This window comes from Strix uralensis, chromosome 17, assembly GCF_047716275.1.
Source record: "Strix uralensis isolate ZFMK-TIS-50842 chromosome 17, bStrUra1, whole genome shotgun sequence".
In the NCBI taxonomy this organism is placed as follows: domain Eukaryota; kingdom Metazoa; phylum Chordata; class Aves; order Strigiformes; family Strigidae; genus Strix; species Strix uralensis.
The window spans coordinates 15,075,395-15,093,186 of record NC_133988.1 but is presented as its reverse complement, the minus strand read 5'-3'; the positions used below and the strand labels follow the sequence as shown (position 1 = coordinate 15,093,186).

The following is a 17,792-nucleotide window of genomic DNA, read 5'->3' as shown; positions in this document are numbered from 1 at the left end:
TTTGCCTACTGGAAGTGCAACATTTGGGCACGATGACATGGCAGAGGGACCGTGCTAAGCATTCACACCTCACAGTGTCAGGCATGAACAAGGCAGACTCGGCACCGTATTTACAATACACAGAAATATTTTTACTTTGCTAACTATAATTATAGCTCTCCCTCTGAAAGAAAACACACAAGGGTGGTACTTCACTGGTGTTGCAGAAGTGGAGTACGGGAGGGCAGAGCTACTCAAGGTAGTTTGCCAGTAGTTTAGCTACAGCAGCAAAAAACCAGAACATCACTGCCTGCACCTTCCTGGGTGAGCTTTCAAGCCTGTTCAGATAACTGTGCCATCACCAGCGCCTGTGGTGGCTCGTGTCAGGCAGCACACCACCACTGCAGCCTGGATCTACACTGAAGTTTGTTTACTGCCTCCTCCCCAGACACCCTGAGTTGGTTAGTCATGTCTTTCAACCTCCTGTGGGCAGCTAAGAGAGCACCCGTCCTCCTGCTGCTGTCAGAGTGCACGATTGCAATCACAGCAGCTTTTAATTGGGACAAAGACAGCTTTCAGGTGTATGTGCACTATAATAAAATGCCCAGCTCAGCAACAGGCAAATGGAAAGATTAACATATTACAGATCAGTGACTATAAGTATCTTCCGCAACATGTATTTCTATCTCAAGAACAGAAGACTGCAAGATTTTTATATAGCTATATATTTATACAGCACTTTGCAAATTAACTCACAGGCAAAGGTTGCAAACAAAGTGGAGCAGAACACAGACAGATCAGGGTGATGGACTCACCGCTGTGTCCCACAAAAAGCGGCACCAAAAAGGCTGCAGCGGAGAGATTTCTCGCAGAAGAAGAGATGTTAACTTGGGTGTTTGGGTTTCTTTATTATCAATTGCTAAAGTATCTCTCACTACTTGAAAAAAAAAGAATTCAAGCTCTATGAGATGACAATGTCCTGTCTTGGCTCAGCTCGTGTTTTGGTCTGGTACTTATTTGCAGCACTACTTTGGCACAGACAATTCTCCCCACACCTACAGGGCTGCGCAACAAGTAAAACAAGTGACAATAATATTCAAGTGCTCATTGTAAACAAACAGCACTGTAAACACCAGCCTAACTTATGCCATTTTCTTTTTTTTCTTCTAATGCCAAGAGGGCACTTTAAGTCAATACCTCAAACCACAGAAGAATAGAGGGAGAATTCCCCAGAAGCCCCCGTCGGTCCCAGAACAGGGGGACAAGGGTGAGGAAATGCCACCACGGTGCTTGTTTGTGTCTCACAATGTGCTGCCTCAGGTGCTGGGCCCTAATTAGACCGACCTGCACACAGGGAGATGCTGCAAGTTGGGATTTGTAAGGATGTGAGGAAGGAGCTCACCTGGGCTTTCAGTGCACAGCAGGAAGGGCTTTTGAGAGGAGGCGGCACGTGGAGCTAATGCTTACAAAGGAAAAGGTCTCCTCACTCACCCAGTGCTTCCTGACACTACAGAAACATAACTAAATCAACTTTTGTTTTAAGGACGGTGGGAGAGCTGGAAGGCTGCCCAATGGTCCATGCCATCGTTAGAAAAATCTAGTGAATTAAGATGACAGCATGAGCAAAAATGACTCCTGTACGATGGGCAGAAGTGCCAAAGACAGCATCCCAGACTCATGTAAATCTGCACCGCCAGTTTCCTGCAGGCCCTCATATGCATTGAGCATCTGAGATGGGTCTTGACACTTCAAGGCATCGTTTCAGACTCCAGAGGGGATTATCCTCTGTCTTCTCCCTGCAGGACAGTGGAATAACATCAATGTCTCTGAGGAAAGGAATGGAGCAGTAGCTCAAATCAGTATTTCCCAAAGCAAAGCCCCTGATGTGACACAGGGCATGAAATGGTCCACCAAAAAAAAGAGAAAATAAATGCAGCAATTGAACAGGAGGGGTTCAGGCTATTTTTTCTTGACTGTACACAGGCGTTCCAGTGGCTGTACGAAACGATGGCTGGATTCTTCTTTCCAAAAGTTGAGATGGATCGTGGAGTAAGAAACACCCACTTGGGCAGCCTCTACACTTCTCCATGAAGCTCAAAACTTCTTTTATTTAGCAAGCTATCTGGGGAAGGACAGACAACTCTACGAGAAGCAAAGAGGACAGAAATGGGAAGCAGATGCAGTGCGATTAGTGGTCTGAGGTAACCAGATCTTCACTGATCTGGAAACAAGACGACTTGAGAAATGTGATCCCAAGGGGAGAAGGCTCAATCAGCATTCAGTACTTTCAAAAATCCATTCTCTTGGCAAGAGAGCACCATACTTCAGTTTTCAACATGACTTTCAAGAGCCCACTGCTACAAGAGCTTCCTAGGATAGCAATCTTCAGTGCCATAAATTAAACCAGTGCCAGATTTGTCTCAGCAGAAAGCCTTAAGAGATGAATTGGCAAAGACTGAAATAACTTACTGAGGGGTTTGCTCTGTTCGTTAGCAAGTGCATTACCTTCCACAAAAGGGGTGATTTAATTCAGGTCTTTCTCTCTTCTGAAAGAGTAAGGAGGCTCTGAACTGCAAGCTTCATGGCATATGATGTGCTTATACTGTTCCTGTTGGCAAGATCACCAAAGAAGGGGTATTTGGAGAAGACAAACATTGCCCTGGGCTTCCAGCATGCACAAGAGACTCTCTGGTGTCTGCAGGGACAGCTCTAGGAAGAGTGCAGGCTAACAGAACACCCGTTGGGTCCACATTCATCAACGCCGAGACTGGAAACTTCCAGACTCCCTGACTGCACAGATTTGAGCCGAGACAAACACAAACATACAACTGGGCAGATCACAAAATACAGTGAGAGTAGGAGACGGAGTCAATGGCCCCCAACCCGAGATGAGGGATGCCTGGGCAGCCCATGCGTGCCCCGATGCGAAGCTTGCCTGGACAGTCACCACTTCTGCATTATGTGAACAAATCCAAACTGGCAGGGCGAATGTGTGCCAATTCAGGGGCTAAGTCATGTGGCCATGGTGTTTTTCATCACATATGAAACACCCTAAAATTGGATTTACCATCTCATGGAACCATGGCCTTTTCCCCCAAGTCTTAAGCAGATCTTATTAAGGGAAAAAAAAGGTTTCTTTATGGGGGGGGGAGGAGGTAGGGAAAAGGAAGGAGGAGAAGGGAGAGGGGTGTTAACGTTGGGAAGCCATGTAACAAGGCAGGCTCTTTCCACAGCAATGGTTGTTCTGGTTTCCCTATTTTACATGGGGGGAAGGGACAGCTGAAGAGCTATTTGCAATCTAACTTCAAAGGCTTTAGTCGGCTGGGAAGCTAAGTCATGCATAAAAGGATGGTAGAGTGGCAAGAAAATACCCCCTACAGATAAATTAGTCAGGGAATGTTCTCTGCTTCTCCCAAAGACTTTCATACAGCCAGACTGGCTTTACCCAGGTAAAGCCCTTTTCAGACACCAGGTTCAGTGATGCAGAGTCCTGGGAACAAACCAGCCAAATCCAACAGAGGAACTAAACAGTCTCTCTGAAAAAGAGAAAGGCGTTGGCAAGCATGCAATGGGCTTCTCTGTCATTTTCTGCCATCTCAGCTATTATCAGTAGATTTTATTTCTAAGAATTGACCACACACAAAAGACGTGAAGTTTGAGGCAGCATCTCTCTCTCTAAAGGTGCAAAGAAAAGCAAGGAATTCAGGAGAAATCACATGGTATACGGAGAACTCATTTCCCAAATGAATCTAAAAATGCTCTATTTTGTTCCTCACACTGGTGTGCAAAAACACACCCACATTTCTAGAGAGCAGTCGGTACTTTACAACTGAAGATAAAGGGAAATTAGCAACATTAGATCAGAGTCCACCTATAAGTTAAAAAAAGAAAAGTGCAATAACTGAGTGTGCAGAGTACACAGATACCTTACAGTTCAGTGCCAGGCGGGAGCTCACATGCCATCCCCTGAGCTTACCCTCATACCTTAGGTCAAATGGAGCCACCAATTCAGATCTTGCTACCAACAGGGCGATAAGAAAGCAGATAAGCTTCAAAAAGTCTAGCTTCCCAGCTGATATCGGCCTATTGAAGAATAGGTTGTACACATACTGTATTTAAACAAGTTCTAATCACAGAACTAGGCCAATTTGATATTCTTCCCCTTTTACGTACTACTACTGTACCCTCGAGTATCTGAAATCACATGGCTATTACTGTTATGGCAGCATTTTCAGAGCTCTGTTCAGTGTTCTCTGCATTTCCAGCGTTAGTAGCAACAGTAGTTTCATTTGCAAAACCTGGACATCCGCAATGCAACCTGTGCAATGCTGAGTCTCCTCAGAAGGAAGGGCAGAAATGAAGGAATTAAGGTCTTGAAGGACAACAGGCAAAAGAAAAGAAGAAGAGCTTTTGTTAGATCATTCATCAATATCATCTTTTAATGCTCTTCTGCTCACTGCCGTCTGCTCTCAGACCCAGGTGCCATTAGTATATCCTGAGGCAGCAGTTCAGACACTTGCCTTCCTTCTCAAGAGACACCCTGAATGATGAGCCTGGCTTCTTCCTCCCCTCTCCAAAAGCTTGAGCTATTCTTGCCCTGAATTTCTAGGGTACAGTCCTGATCTGTTCATGTGGCTGGGAAGCAGAGGCCCAACTGTTCTTGGCACCTGCAAGAAAACCCAGGAGCCTGTAGCTCACAGCTGATGGATGTAGCTCAAAACAGCCCTTTCCAAACAAGTACAGCTTTTACTCTCCAAAAAGCATGGAACAAGCAAGGGGGAAGAGTTAAAGGCCTGATTTTTATGTGAACTTTTCCCTTTCCTGAACACATTTGCTGAGATTTCATGAGCACTCAGCTGCTGGCCTGGGAGGTCACACAGACTTAGCACTACTCTCCTCCCAGGAGCTCTCTTCTATCCCAGTGCCAACTATTTGAGAAGAAATAAGAAAGCATGAAAGAGGGAAGATACTGTTAATAAGGTCTTTAGGACCTTGTTATCATGCTGACTGCAGTCAGGGTGGCAACACAGTATGGTTTCAAATAAGAAAACTTGTGGCCTTCTGTTCTGAAGACAGCCACTGCCATCATCCCAAGATAGGACAATAGGACATCTGCTGCGTTTCTGAAATTCCCAGCAAAACTGCTGCAGAGAAGACTGTTCAGCCAGTCCACCTGATCTTGACTGTCTGACAAAAAGCATTTAAATACTTTGGATGAAGCCCCCACTGCAGGTGGTGCGATGCTCCAGGCCTGCTGGGACACAGCAGTCACGAATGACTCCGGGGAATGAGAGGTTCACGAGACCGAAACTTCTCTCTAACTGGCTGTGGCCAGACTGCGAGCCCTTTGCAGCAGTGACCAGAAATGATGACTGGCACCCTAATGACCTCAGCAGGCTCCACACATTTTCTGAGCACTACAACACAGGCTAACAAGTCCTTCCCAGCAAAGCACCGTAGATGCTTTAAGACCCAGCTAGACTGCAGGAGATGCTTCACTCCAAGGCACTTATTTCAAGCAGCTAAAGAGGCTGAGATGTTCTTCCTCAAAAGTAAGGGTGAGGCCAGCAAGAAACAGTTCCCCTTTGGTAACACTTCTCTTACACATCTTCTCTCTGGAGGCATCTTGAATTTTTCCCTGTTTTATTTCCTGCTTAGATTTTCCTTCTCGTGCTGTACCCTGATGTAACTAAGTACAGTCAGAGAGGAGAGAATCAAGCACATCAGCTGAGGTACATAACATATTCATTAAAACATTAAAAATCTTCCTCATTCTAAGACAAAGCCTAAAGCAATATCCAGCCAGAAATACCTTCAAGTTGTCCCTCTCCAAAACCTGCTCAGTGAGGGAAAGGCAACTTTTTCCCTCATACCACTCCTCTCGGGTGATGGAAACATAACCCTTGTGGCTGCCAACTGTTGACTGATCCCTTAACAAAAATAATCTCTATGCAGGACATGACATTTCTCATGGCCTTCTAGAAGATACCAAACTTTTGCTATTAAGCTATCCCTACTATATGCAAAATAAATTGTGTAACCGCAACTGTTCTAAATTACCAGAGTGGAAATACCCCACAGCTGGGTTGCATTCCCACTGCCATTTGTGCAGGCATAAAATATTTAAAAAAAAGAGACAAGAGGTAAAGTATGCTGATTTCCCCACCTGTCCCCTAATTAGCAAGCAGGAGGTTTAAAACAAACACATGGAAACACTTTTCACCTAGAGCAAAATTCAGCTGTGCACCTCACTGCCACAGGATGCAAAGACTCAGAACTGCAGATGGGTTTAAAAACAGATTAGATGTTTGTGGAAGACAGGTCCACCAGCAACTACTGAACAAGATCAGGTCCTAATCTGCTGGTCATGAGTAGCAGCGGGATCCCAGGGGAGCACCATCACATAAAACCCTGCTGCAGCTGGGGGCGGTTTTTGCATGGCACGAACTGCTCTGACTTTCCACAGAAGGTCTTTCAGTAACCTCGAGCAAATAACCCCCAACAACACAGACCACTAAGGAAAGGTAAAGACCTGCCTTTTCCTTGCTTACTCATGAGTTAGTCCAAAGTCTCTTTTCTGTTCTCTCTTGCAGCAAAGCCATAATCAAGCTCTACCACAGATGACCGCTCAAGCAGAAGGGCTGCCTGCACACGGGCAGAGCCGTGCGGCAGCAGCCAGTGCCAGGCGACTCATGGTCTGCTCCTCAAACCGACCACCCCAGCCCTCAGGCTCTTTCAGGCCTCCCCGTCTTGGTGACACTTATTTCACTCACTTCCTTAATACTTGCTCTGAAGAGCTTTACTAAAATGTGCAAAGCCCTGCAGAAGCACACAGCAGTACAGCATCTCTACAGCCTGTACTTAAGCAGATATATCTAAACCATGCTCAGTCACACAGCTCTTATTTTTTAAAGCAGCTTTCCCATTAGATTGGTTCATTATTTTGAAGTTATATATGAACTCCTGAAAAGGCAGGTTACTCATTTAAAGAGCTATGTGAAACAGTTGTGAGAAGAGTACAAAAACAGCTGAACATGGCTCTGCTCACACACTCCACTGATTCAGGTGACCAGCTGGAAGGCACAGGCATCTCTTCTTTTTTAGCAGTTGTGCAGGAACAACTGGTGGTTTGCAAGTAATAGTTTTTTACTTAGCACAGTTTAGCCTCACAACCTTTTGAAGCACCAGAGCTGCACAGTACTTCTTATACCACACACCATAATCAATACATCTCACTTACTGGATGTGATACTAAGGTTGTGCCTCACTAGGACGGAGTTACACTGTGCAATACTCTTGATACCAGAGGTCAGTTAAAATAGTAAAAATACTGCAAAAACTGTGTTATAATAAAGGTCGAACATTCATCCTTCTTACAACTCTGTTTGTACATTTAGCCCCAAATTCACTTACAATAAAATCTAGTCCTAACACAATCTCCCAACTGAAGTGCCAAAAGGCCCTTCCCTGACTGCAGTCTCGTGCCACAGCCCTTTTGTAGCCCGTGTATCACAGCAACGAGCCAAGACAAAGTCATGCAACAAGATTACCTCAAGCTGAAGCCTGAGCATCTGACCCAGCAGAGATCACAGCTTACTCATGTCCTGCAGCCAGGCTGGGTGCTCCCTGCGCGATGCCAGCTCCCGGGGAATTTAAAAGCAAACCCAGCATCAGGTCTCCATCCTCCATCAGGGCTCTGGGGCCCGGCGGCTGCCCTTCACCAGCAAACCCACACCCCCTTCCTGCCTGCTTCTCACTGACCTGGAATACGTTTCAGGTTTGCAAAATCATCTGCTGTTACCACCCTTCTGATGTAATTTGGGAGATACATCCCACCTGACATTGTATTAACAAGCAAATTCATTGAGATTCCCTTGTCAAAATGCATCCTTTCACACACATCTCCATGGCATATATTCAACCGGTAGAGTGCCCTTTATGTTCTACTGTAATTTGAATAATTTTATGCAGTACTAAGGATTTTCATATTTTCCAAGTAATTTTTTTCCTGGACAATAGCAAAATGCTTGTAGCACCATGCTAACAGTTGCTCACATTTATCTATATCCTTCAAAGACAGTGTTTCAATCATCTGCACTGGAAATTCTCAGCCACATCTGCTGACCAAAACGCCACGTTTGGCAACCGCTTAGCAACAAGGACTAGATTGGGAAACCATCCCCAGAGCTGCACGCCAACATTAAACCAGCTCCTGCTTCCACCAAATAATACTGCTGTTGCTATTTTGTTTTGCCTGGGACACACAAGGCACCAGAAATAACAAGCTCCTTTGGGAGAAGGGAAACCTGGAAAGAAGCCACCTACTTCAGCAATCCCTCCCCAGGCTCTGGAGGGAACGTCTCCCCAATATTAATCGTGCACAGCGGGAGGAGGACACACCACTTGGACATAAGCACAAAACCATACTGCTTGCTGTGAAACACAGTTCTTTTTGGAAAATTCTGGATATAAAAAAAAGCAACTCTCACTCCACATCATCCACAAAAGCATCAGACATCCGCTTCCTTGATCAGGCCAGCAAAGGGCTGTTTCAACCCCAGGAAAAACCAAACCCAGTCCTTCCTTCATGTCACCCAATCCGCACCATCCTCAGTCCTCTTCTTCCTAAAGCTCCATGCCATTGCACTCACTGATACAGGGAATTTGGGCAGTGGTGAGCCTGAGGACATCCCACCTTGAATGCTTGAAGGTGCAGGCAAGGAGGAAAGACGGGAAGGACTGGAGTCTGGCGAGACCATCTCTGCCTCTCTTCTTCCTCCCCTCCTCACCATTCTCAGAGACTTTTTTCCTAACGATCTCCCTGACTTACTGCCTGATACGGAGAGAGAGATATTGGGCAAAACACAGGTGAGCTGGTCAAAGGTGTGCGATAAATTGCACTTAGTACAGTTATCAACTCCACATAAATACATACTCCACAAAACACACATGTTCAGAGCAGCCAGCAAACCCAGACGCCGCTAAAAAGTGCCTAAGTCAAAACACCCAAGTCCTAACAAGTGAAAATTGGAAGTTCTGCTACAGCTGTCTGACACTTTTGCAACCAAACCTCCAAACCATAAGAACTGCTGCCAGCTTCGAGTTCAAGCAGCAGTTTCGTTTCCTCCTCGCGCGGTGCCTGCGCAGCGCTCACAGTGCCCTCTATGCAAAGAGCGATTACCGAACCCCAAGCCGCGAACAACTTCCTTTACTCAAACTGCTCCTGAAGCAACACTTTTGCAACGCCCAGAGGAGTGCACCTACTCCAACCTGGGGAGAAATTAGAAACCCCAATTTGTCGTCTTGCTATTTTATATGCATCTTGACCTCATCAGGCCTGTCTGCACCGCTGGAAACTTGTGAAGGCAGCCACTGGCTTTATTTTAGCACTAAGCAAATAAACATTTTACAAGACTTTTTAAAAAACTTTTTTTTTTAAATACTTTGGTTTTAAGAGCTGAAAAATCTGAGCAACCTTTTTCTCGTGATGAATGGGCATTTCCAAAAGCAAGCACTGCACTTTCATAATAAATCCTGAGACAGCACTAACATGTCTGGGTCAGAGGAGCCCTTGTGGGCAGGTGCATGATGCGCAGAGTTAACGAACTCATGGGTTTCGTTTTGAGTTTTGCCCCGTCTCCACTAGGTATAAACAAGTACCCCAAACTGAAAATTAAAAGTAATAGAAGGGGGGTGGCAAAGTCATGGGACTCAAAATTGATGCATATGGAAAAAACGTTCTACTGATGAACTGCATCTATTTAGAGGACTCCAGGAAAGGCAACAGCCAGCAGAAATTTGAATAAGCGCTCGTCTGTTCACTGCTCTGTGTCAGACACAGACACATATAGAACACAGCGGCTGCTCCATCTTCCTCAAAATCAGACCCAGAAATTAGTGCTGTTCTGGCGGCTGCCAGCACAATATGTTAACAGCAATTATTTTCTCAATATTTCTACTGATTACCTAACACACTGGCATATTTTTTCAGTGTCACTGCATGTTGCAACACACGCTGCCATCCAGTAACTTGTCTGCATTCCCTTGGTCACTTTTCACAACTATCAGATGCAAAACGCAACTAGAATGATAATGGGTTGGAGAAACTGCAAGGAAAACGTGTCACTTCAATGTGAGGCTTCACAGCCTGCATTTATGACATCTGAACATTTCAGTATCATCACTGCTAAAACCTGAGTGTTGAAAAGAATAGGAAGAACTCTGTAAGCAGCAGAAGGAAGATTCCAAGGGCTTTCTAACTGTAAATGGTCTGCAGAGCTCAGACTTGCAAATATTATTCCACCATAAGCTATATGCTATGGTTAAACATTGTAATTTGGATCTAAGTTTCCAGCGCAGCAGAGCATCTGTAGGTTACATAAACACAAAATAAGCAGTGCTCTACCTATTAACAAGCAATTCAATTATACATACCCAGTCCACCAGGAACTGAACATTTACAGAAAGTCACTGGTGGAAAAACAGAGAACAAACTGAGCTAGTGGCAAGAGTATAAGTAGCAACAGTGATTTATAAAAAGGGATGGCAATGTCATTTCTATTAGGTATGCAAAATGCAGAAGCCTCAAGTCTTGGCCTGGTATGAGAGAGTGAAAGAACCACTCAGCCTCCCAACCACAGCCTGCTTTCTATTTTTCAGTTACACTCCAGAGCATTTCACCATTTCTAGCTCTGTTATCAACAAGAGACATGTTCTCTCATTCTACTGCAGTTGTTAAGTATCCAAAAAACCCAAACCATATGCAGACAAATATTTCTCCATTTAGTTTTTTTCCCTGCCATGAGCATACACTTATGAGGGGGTGCATCACCTGGATCACCAGGTGAATCCTATGCAATTCCGCTCTGAAAAAGTGACTGTAAAAACTGACAATGGCCTTGCTACCTCTCACTGAACACATATGGCTGGTCAAGCCCTCTGCTCTGCTAACCACCAGCCTTGCAAGCACTCCAAGAATCAAACTGGAGCCAAATACAAAAAGTCAAAAGTGAAATACAACTTAGCAAACACAAACAGACTTCTCTACTTCATACAAATTCTCTGTAGGAGCAGCAGGTTGTCACGTGGTAAGTGAATCAGATGTACAAGGAAGCAGTCCCTGCCTGTGGTCTTCCAGTACCAGCTCTAAAAAAAAAAAGTAAGATAACAATACCCTGCATTTCCACTGCTTTGGGAGCCAGGACATCCTTACCTTGGCGAGGTTATATGGCAACTGACCCTCAGCCCCGAGCACCCCCAAGAAGATGTAAGGCTGCAGTCCTGCCCCAGTGTGCTCCCTCCTCTGGACATGGAGGCTGAACAGATTTCTGAGCTCTCAAAAGGGTCCAGTGTAGTGTCATATTTAAATCACCTTTTGAGGGATTTGTGTGCTGCCTTTCTTTTCTGAACAAGCTTAAACTCCACAAGATCCTCTGAAGTCCCTGTGGCTTCTTGCTGCTGTTGTGCCTGGGTCAGGGAGGACAGAACTGAACCTACAGTTTAAGCAGCTCGCTCTCATTTTAATTTCACAGGTTTAGCACGGCTGGTGTAATTCATATGTAAAACCACAGCAGTCATCCAAATCTTTGCTGCCTGGGCATTGGCTGGCTGCATTTCTGGAAATTCATGGTCATAACATATACCTATTTTTTGAGTTTCCATTAGGAACCGGTTCTGTCAGGCATGATCGCATTTGCAAGAGCTCAGGAGGCAGGAAAATTTGAAAAAGTGTTTATGAGTCTGGGCATAAATCACAGCTCTCAGGTTTTTCTCCCTTCTTCAATTAAAAAAAATATGTTCAGAGCAACCATACCCCACATCTACTCCCCCCATCTCCCTCCAGAAATGATGAATCCCACTCTAGCTGTAAATTGGATCCCAGGCGTACCCATATATATTATACATACATAACAGCTACTTACGGGCATAAGGACTCTTGCACAGTTACTGTGGAAACCAAGGTATCAAATTTCCTGGCTCTTAAGACTCTACCTTCTCAACCTTAATGTGCATTTACCTTGAATAAATCACTTCTGCACTCTCCAGCCCAGAAACATCCCTTAGTAGAGTGTGTTTGGGTTCATCTTTAGGAGGCTCCAACTAACCCCACTGCCAACATCCCAGAACACGGGGCTGGCTCCAACCCCACACAACCTGTGGATGGGAGCAGGGTTACAGGAGGAGACAGCATCCTTCGACTCGCTCCCGCACAGCACAGCTCCAAGGGGCATCCAGGACTCCTGGGGCAACCGCTGCAGGTACTGCTGGCAGAGAAACCCCCTGCAACTCCTCTCACTGCCTGCACAGCATCAGGGCACTGCTTTCTTTCACAGGCGCTTGTGACAACTAAAGGTTGAACTTGGCTCTGTAGGAAAGGGGAATCATTTACCAGCTACTGAAACACAGCCCGGTCTGGATGGGGATGCAGCAGCGTGGAGTGGCACAAGACACGATGCAGTGTCTTGAGGAGAATGTCATCACATCCTGCTAAGGCTCCGGAGGGACAATGTGACACTTCAACATAAATTTCTTCCAGTTCTGGCCACGACCACACAAGAACCCGAAGATACTTCAATGTGAAGTGCAAATTCAGCCCAGATGTAACCTCAGGGACTTCAGCAGAGCTCACTGTAGAGCTGAGCCTGACCCACCTCGTCTATGTGTAAGCACAGCTCAGAAATTCTCCCTGGGTAACTGTGAGAGGATCTGCTGCATACACATAGCTCATCACAGGGATGCTGATGCTGTCCTATAAGAGGCACCTCAGCATCCAGCATGGCATTAGAAACATTCACAACAGCCAAGTGAGACACTGAGGGGTGGCAGTGACAACAGTGGCTTTCGAGATCTCCAGGACTGCTGCGCACTGTGTGACTTCCAGTTTGCTCCCCAAACCATTTGCTAAAATCCACAGCAAGCAACAGCAGAACTGCTCTCACCTCATTCATGTTTCAGGATCTTTATTTTTATGATTAACTTTGGCATTTGTCAATCATACAGTCTTCCTATTACACACTAGCTATGCACATAAACTAATACATTCACATAAGCTGAAGGACATGAAAGACATCATCAATATACAACAAAGTGACTCGTTAGAATCCTGTCACCCTCCCCAGCACACACAGGCAGGGCCTCTTCCTGTAACAAGCCAAACAAAAACAAGATCTGGCTCAAATGGGATGTCAAAACGTCAAACTGTACTTACTTAATCTTTGCACTTCTGAAACAGCAAAGATCCTGTGAAAAAGAAATTATTACGATTCCTTCCCTGTTACCTCTCAGAAACATAGGAAGAAAAGTTTGTACATCGCTACCCTCAAAAATTTTCCTAAAATAACAATGCAGCTCGGCTGTTTCCTTTCCTTACCACCTTCTAGCTTCTTGAAAAAGCCCTCTCTGCCTTGCCTTCCTGGCTGGCAGGTTGTACTGTTTGTAAAAGATCTCTTTTCTCCTCTTACCTCGTACTGCCCACATCCCACTCTGTTCCACCTCTCAGCGCTCGTCCCTTGGCTAAGCTTAGCAGGACTTTCTCTGCAGACCATAATCACTGCTCTGAGATTAGTCGGGAGTTAGGTGTTGCAGACAGATGCACAGCCCTTCCTCTCCCACACCCAAACTCCCTGCCAAGCTCTGGCTTAGGACTATCATTCCGGATCTTGAAATCAAACTCTGGGGTCTTGCATGATAAATCAGAGCAATTGCTGGGGCTTGGCTGTACCTCCTTTACTTATGGCAAGTCTGGGGTGGTTAACTTGCCTGACGATTTGACAGCGCCTCACCTATAGAACAAATGTTACTGTATTAGCAATCATTGACAAAAGTCATGGTCGTTTTGATGGGAAACAGGAGTAGGTCCTTGAAAAGCACCTACTGTCTCAGGAAAAACTTCCCTGCAACTTTGCTGGCATCCTTATGAATCCTGAGCTTTTCCCAGCTAGAGCACCCGCCCAAAGAGAGCTGGCCTGGGGCTGCTCCGACCCTTGAAGAGCCAAATATGAAGTAAATAAGAAGTTCAAATTCTCTGCCCTTTATTGCTTCCTTATGATACTTAATGAGCCCTCCCTACGCTAATATATCATTTCTGCTCTACTCCCCACACCACACAGTCACTAGAAATACTCGGGTCTGCCTTCCCTCTGTTTTGCTGGAGGATTCTCTGAAGGACTGAAAGTTGAATAGTAGTATCACAATAGGCTGAAGCCGGAGGTTCAGCTTTCCAGCCCTCAGACAGACTCAATGCCCCTCTCTAACTCAGTTGGAAAGCTGCAGCTCAAATTTCAGCCTATGTTAAGTCACTGTTCAGCTCTGCTCCTTCAGCAAAAGAGAGAGAAGCCAGGAGAGACTTTTTCTAAAGCAAAAAACTGGGGGGGGGGGGGGGGGGGGGGGAGAAGGGCGGGGGAAGGAAGCAAAACACATGGAGATTGTTTTTTGTGCATCAGAAGGAGTAATGAAAGGCACAGAGAACTTTTCAAACATGCCAGAACAGCTTCATGTGATTTGTAACCAAGAGGAGGGTTGAATAAATGGCTCTAACAACAAACATCAAATTGGAGGGGGAAGACAATTAAGGCAGCAATGACCTGCATGGAGACCCTGCTACCACCTTCCTGACTTCTGCAGAGGATCGAGGCATTTATATCATTTCGTACCACAGAACCATTGACGTGAACTTCTGACACCAGCATCTCATTAAGGGGAGACAAAGACTTAACATGGGCTTCAACGTCAGCACGCTGCTGCCCCATATCACAACCTACAAATATAACATCCCAGCCTGTTCCCCAACGCTGATCTCAGCTACAGAAAGTGCCTGACCCCACATACCATGCTGGCATTCATCCATCTTCCTAAACACGCTCAGAATTGGCTGCAACCCTCTTGCACAAGAGTAAGGACAGCAAATACAAGTTCAGAATGGCAAGGAGATGAGGGATGCCTTCCTTTATTTTTTCAAACTAAGAGTATCCCCTCTTAAGTCTGCCAGACTGAGCTCAAGGAATCAAAACTCCATTCCTAATTAATACATCACCAGGTCCCACTGGCCAGGGACTTGCCTCCCAAGAGGGGAGCCTGGGCCAGCCTAGATGATGAATGAGACCTCAAGCAGCTGAATTGTTTCAAAGGCTAAACTGGCAACTGCAAGGACAAGCAGGTTTGGAAAGGCATGTAGAAAAAGCCAAAATATCCAGTACAGTTACAATTTTTTTCTATTTAACACTGAGACCTGCACTATGTTATTGCTGCAGTGCTCTTCCTCCAGTTAAGCACTCTGCAAAGCCTATAGCTACAGGAGCAGCTCCTCCTCTCCTGAAATGCAGCTGCTTCTCCTGTGAAAACCTCACAACTGTAGACCACTGGAGAGAAATCCATTCTGCCAGCTTAACCTCAGCAAACTTTCATGAGTAAATTAAATTGATCTACCAGACTCGGGACATTTACACAAGACCAGTCCTTTAGGATGGTTGAGGTCCCCTTACTGCAGAGTTCTTGCACTCCAGGGACAGCAGTTTCATTCGCTTGCACGACTATTATACACGCGGAGGAGAAAGGGTCTGACATTTGCAAAGATCCGTATTTTGACCGTTCCTTGACACAGCAGAATAGGACTGATACGTCCACTGCAGCGATACTCACATTTGTTGCAACAGACCTCCCAAACAGCCATGCTACGCAACGTAATTTCTCTGTCTGCTGGCACCATTCCACACCGTTAAGCTCTCGCTGTCCCTTCAGCCACAAATGCCCCAGCAGAGGCAGCAAGCTCTGCTCTATTATTGGAAGACTCAGTGGAGCACATCCCCCACAAGCCAGCTACCTCCCCCTTTCAACTGAGCAAAGCAAGTATTAAAACCCAGCAACTGTCTCCCGTTCAAACCAGATGGCATAAATAGCTGGAGAGCTATCAAACAAAGTATACATTCAATACTTCGGCGTAACATGAAAGCCCCGTTAAGCAAGTGTGTGCATACATACGCACCCACGCTCAGGGACCAAAGCAATGGCAGAAAGTGCTCGATTAACTCCTCTAGTGGCTTAAGTGTCTGTCGACACTCAGGACATCCACACAGCATAAGCACTGGCCAAACTTCCACGGCTTGTGCAGTCCTTGAGCTCTCCTGAAGCTATAAATTGCAGCAGGCTGCTATTATAAACAAGGAAAGCTGGAGACCAGCAAGTTGATTAAGACCATCACTTTGTGTCACGTCTAACTCATTTCCAGCTGCCTTGAGTAAAAGAAAAAGCCACCAGAAACCCTACACTCTAACAACACTAAAAGAAAAGAGTGACTCCCTGCCCAGCTCTGGGGATACGCACAGAGCTTCGTAACTCAGTTCCAGCTCACTTACCTCGTCCATTTTTTCTGACGTTGGAGTCTGGTCACCAGGCACCATTTCTTTAGCCTCCGAGGTCTCAATTTTGGAGGTCCTGCTCAGCTGATCGATGGGAGTCATGCTGGCCTCCGACGTCCCCCGGGAATTCTGACTCAGAGAAGCCGTCCCAGGGATGGGCTCGTCATCGTCAGAGTCAGGTAACGGCGTCGGGCTAATGTCCTCCAAGCCCGTGCTGGAAGGACGCGAGGAAGGCGTCTGACCTCTGTAACCAGGCTGAGAGTTCGAACCGTACATTGGGATGGGAGAGAGCTGGGAAGAGGAAGAGGAAATAGGGCTACCTTCCATTCGGATCTCATTATCCGAGTCATGCTCGTTAAGAAAGGGTAACTTTGTTCTCTGCTCTTTTAAGAGCATCTCAATCCTTGAGTCTAAACTGTTGTGCTGCATTTCTGACTCCATGGTGGGGGTGCCAGGGGTCTCGCTTCTCTCTGGAGTCTGAGAGAAGGACGCTGTGCTCGGTTCAGGAACAGAGTTCGAATCGGGCAAGGGCGGAGGCTCCTCCTGTTTCTCCTTCACCGGGACAAAATCGATGTTAGTGGCAGCGCTGCTTTCCACAACCATCTCAGTGGGAGGTGGCGCAGGTCTTCGGTACTCGGTTTCCCTGGAAGTCTGGGGAAACTGCTGCTCATCGGATTGGGGAAATACAGCTGGTGCTTGGTAGGGAGAGAAGGCAGATTTGTAGCTCGAAGAACTAGAGTGGCTCAGGGGAGGAGTGTGAGAGAACTGAACTGGCTCCTGCTGATGGGATTTGTACGTACTAAACTGATGCTCCGTCCCTCGGTAAACACCTGCTGAGTTATGAACATAGTGATGTCCTGGGCGACGGTTGTAGGCATCTGTAAATTTTGTTTCGTGTCTCCTGGGTTTGTACCCACTGTCCTGCCCAAAATGGTACACGGGCGTTGTCTGGCGACTAGAATAGGTGGAATCCTGGGAAAATGGCGTCCCTAACCGAGGGGTGTGAGGTGTTCCTTGGGACTGTGGGGTGAATTGGCTGTACGAGTTTGGGGTGTCTTGCCGACAGCTGGAATAGGCTGTGTCATGGGAAAACGGCGTGCTACTGTTTGGGGTAACAGATGATCCCGCAGAAGAAAGGTTACTGTCTTTCAGGCGCTTCAGGGAATCTGTCAACTATAAAAACAGAAGAGAGAAAAGCACCTAAACACACACTTTTTAAAAGATATTTGTCTAATCCATTTGGTTTTCAGAAGTACCCAGGAGTTTGGATTGATTTCCATGTCAAAAAAAAAAAACCACCAAAACAGGTTACAGCATCCCTGAAATACACAAACCATTATCCATTATTAACAATTCCCTTTGATTTAAAAGAAAAAGGCAAGCAAAGTGGAACTTGTCTGTAAGAAGGGAAGAAGACAGCAGATACAACAGTATTCCTTATAAGTTATACACAAGAGCATC

General features: G+C 45.9%; 1 protein-coding gene across 5 annotated transcripts in view; it reads right to left on the bottom strand.

Annotated features, from left to right (window-relative positions):
* The window catches only part of SETD1B (SET domain containing 1B, histone lysine methyltransferase), a 54,752-nt gene that overhangs the window by 29,170 nt on the left and 7,790 nt on the right, over window positions 1-17,792 (bottom strand). For all 5 annotated transcript variants that reach the window (XR_012631311.1, XR_012631309.1, XR_012631310.1 and 2 more), the window contains exon 6: window positions 16,329-17,504. Coding sequence is in view for 2 of the 5 variants with exons in the window: in XM_074887315.1 (XP_074743416.1) it covers window positions 16,329-17,504 (1,176 nt within the window). In the remaining 3 variants the exon portion in view is untranslated. The remainder of the gene's footprint in view (window positions 1-16,328; window positions 17,505-17,792) is intronic.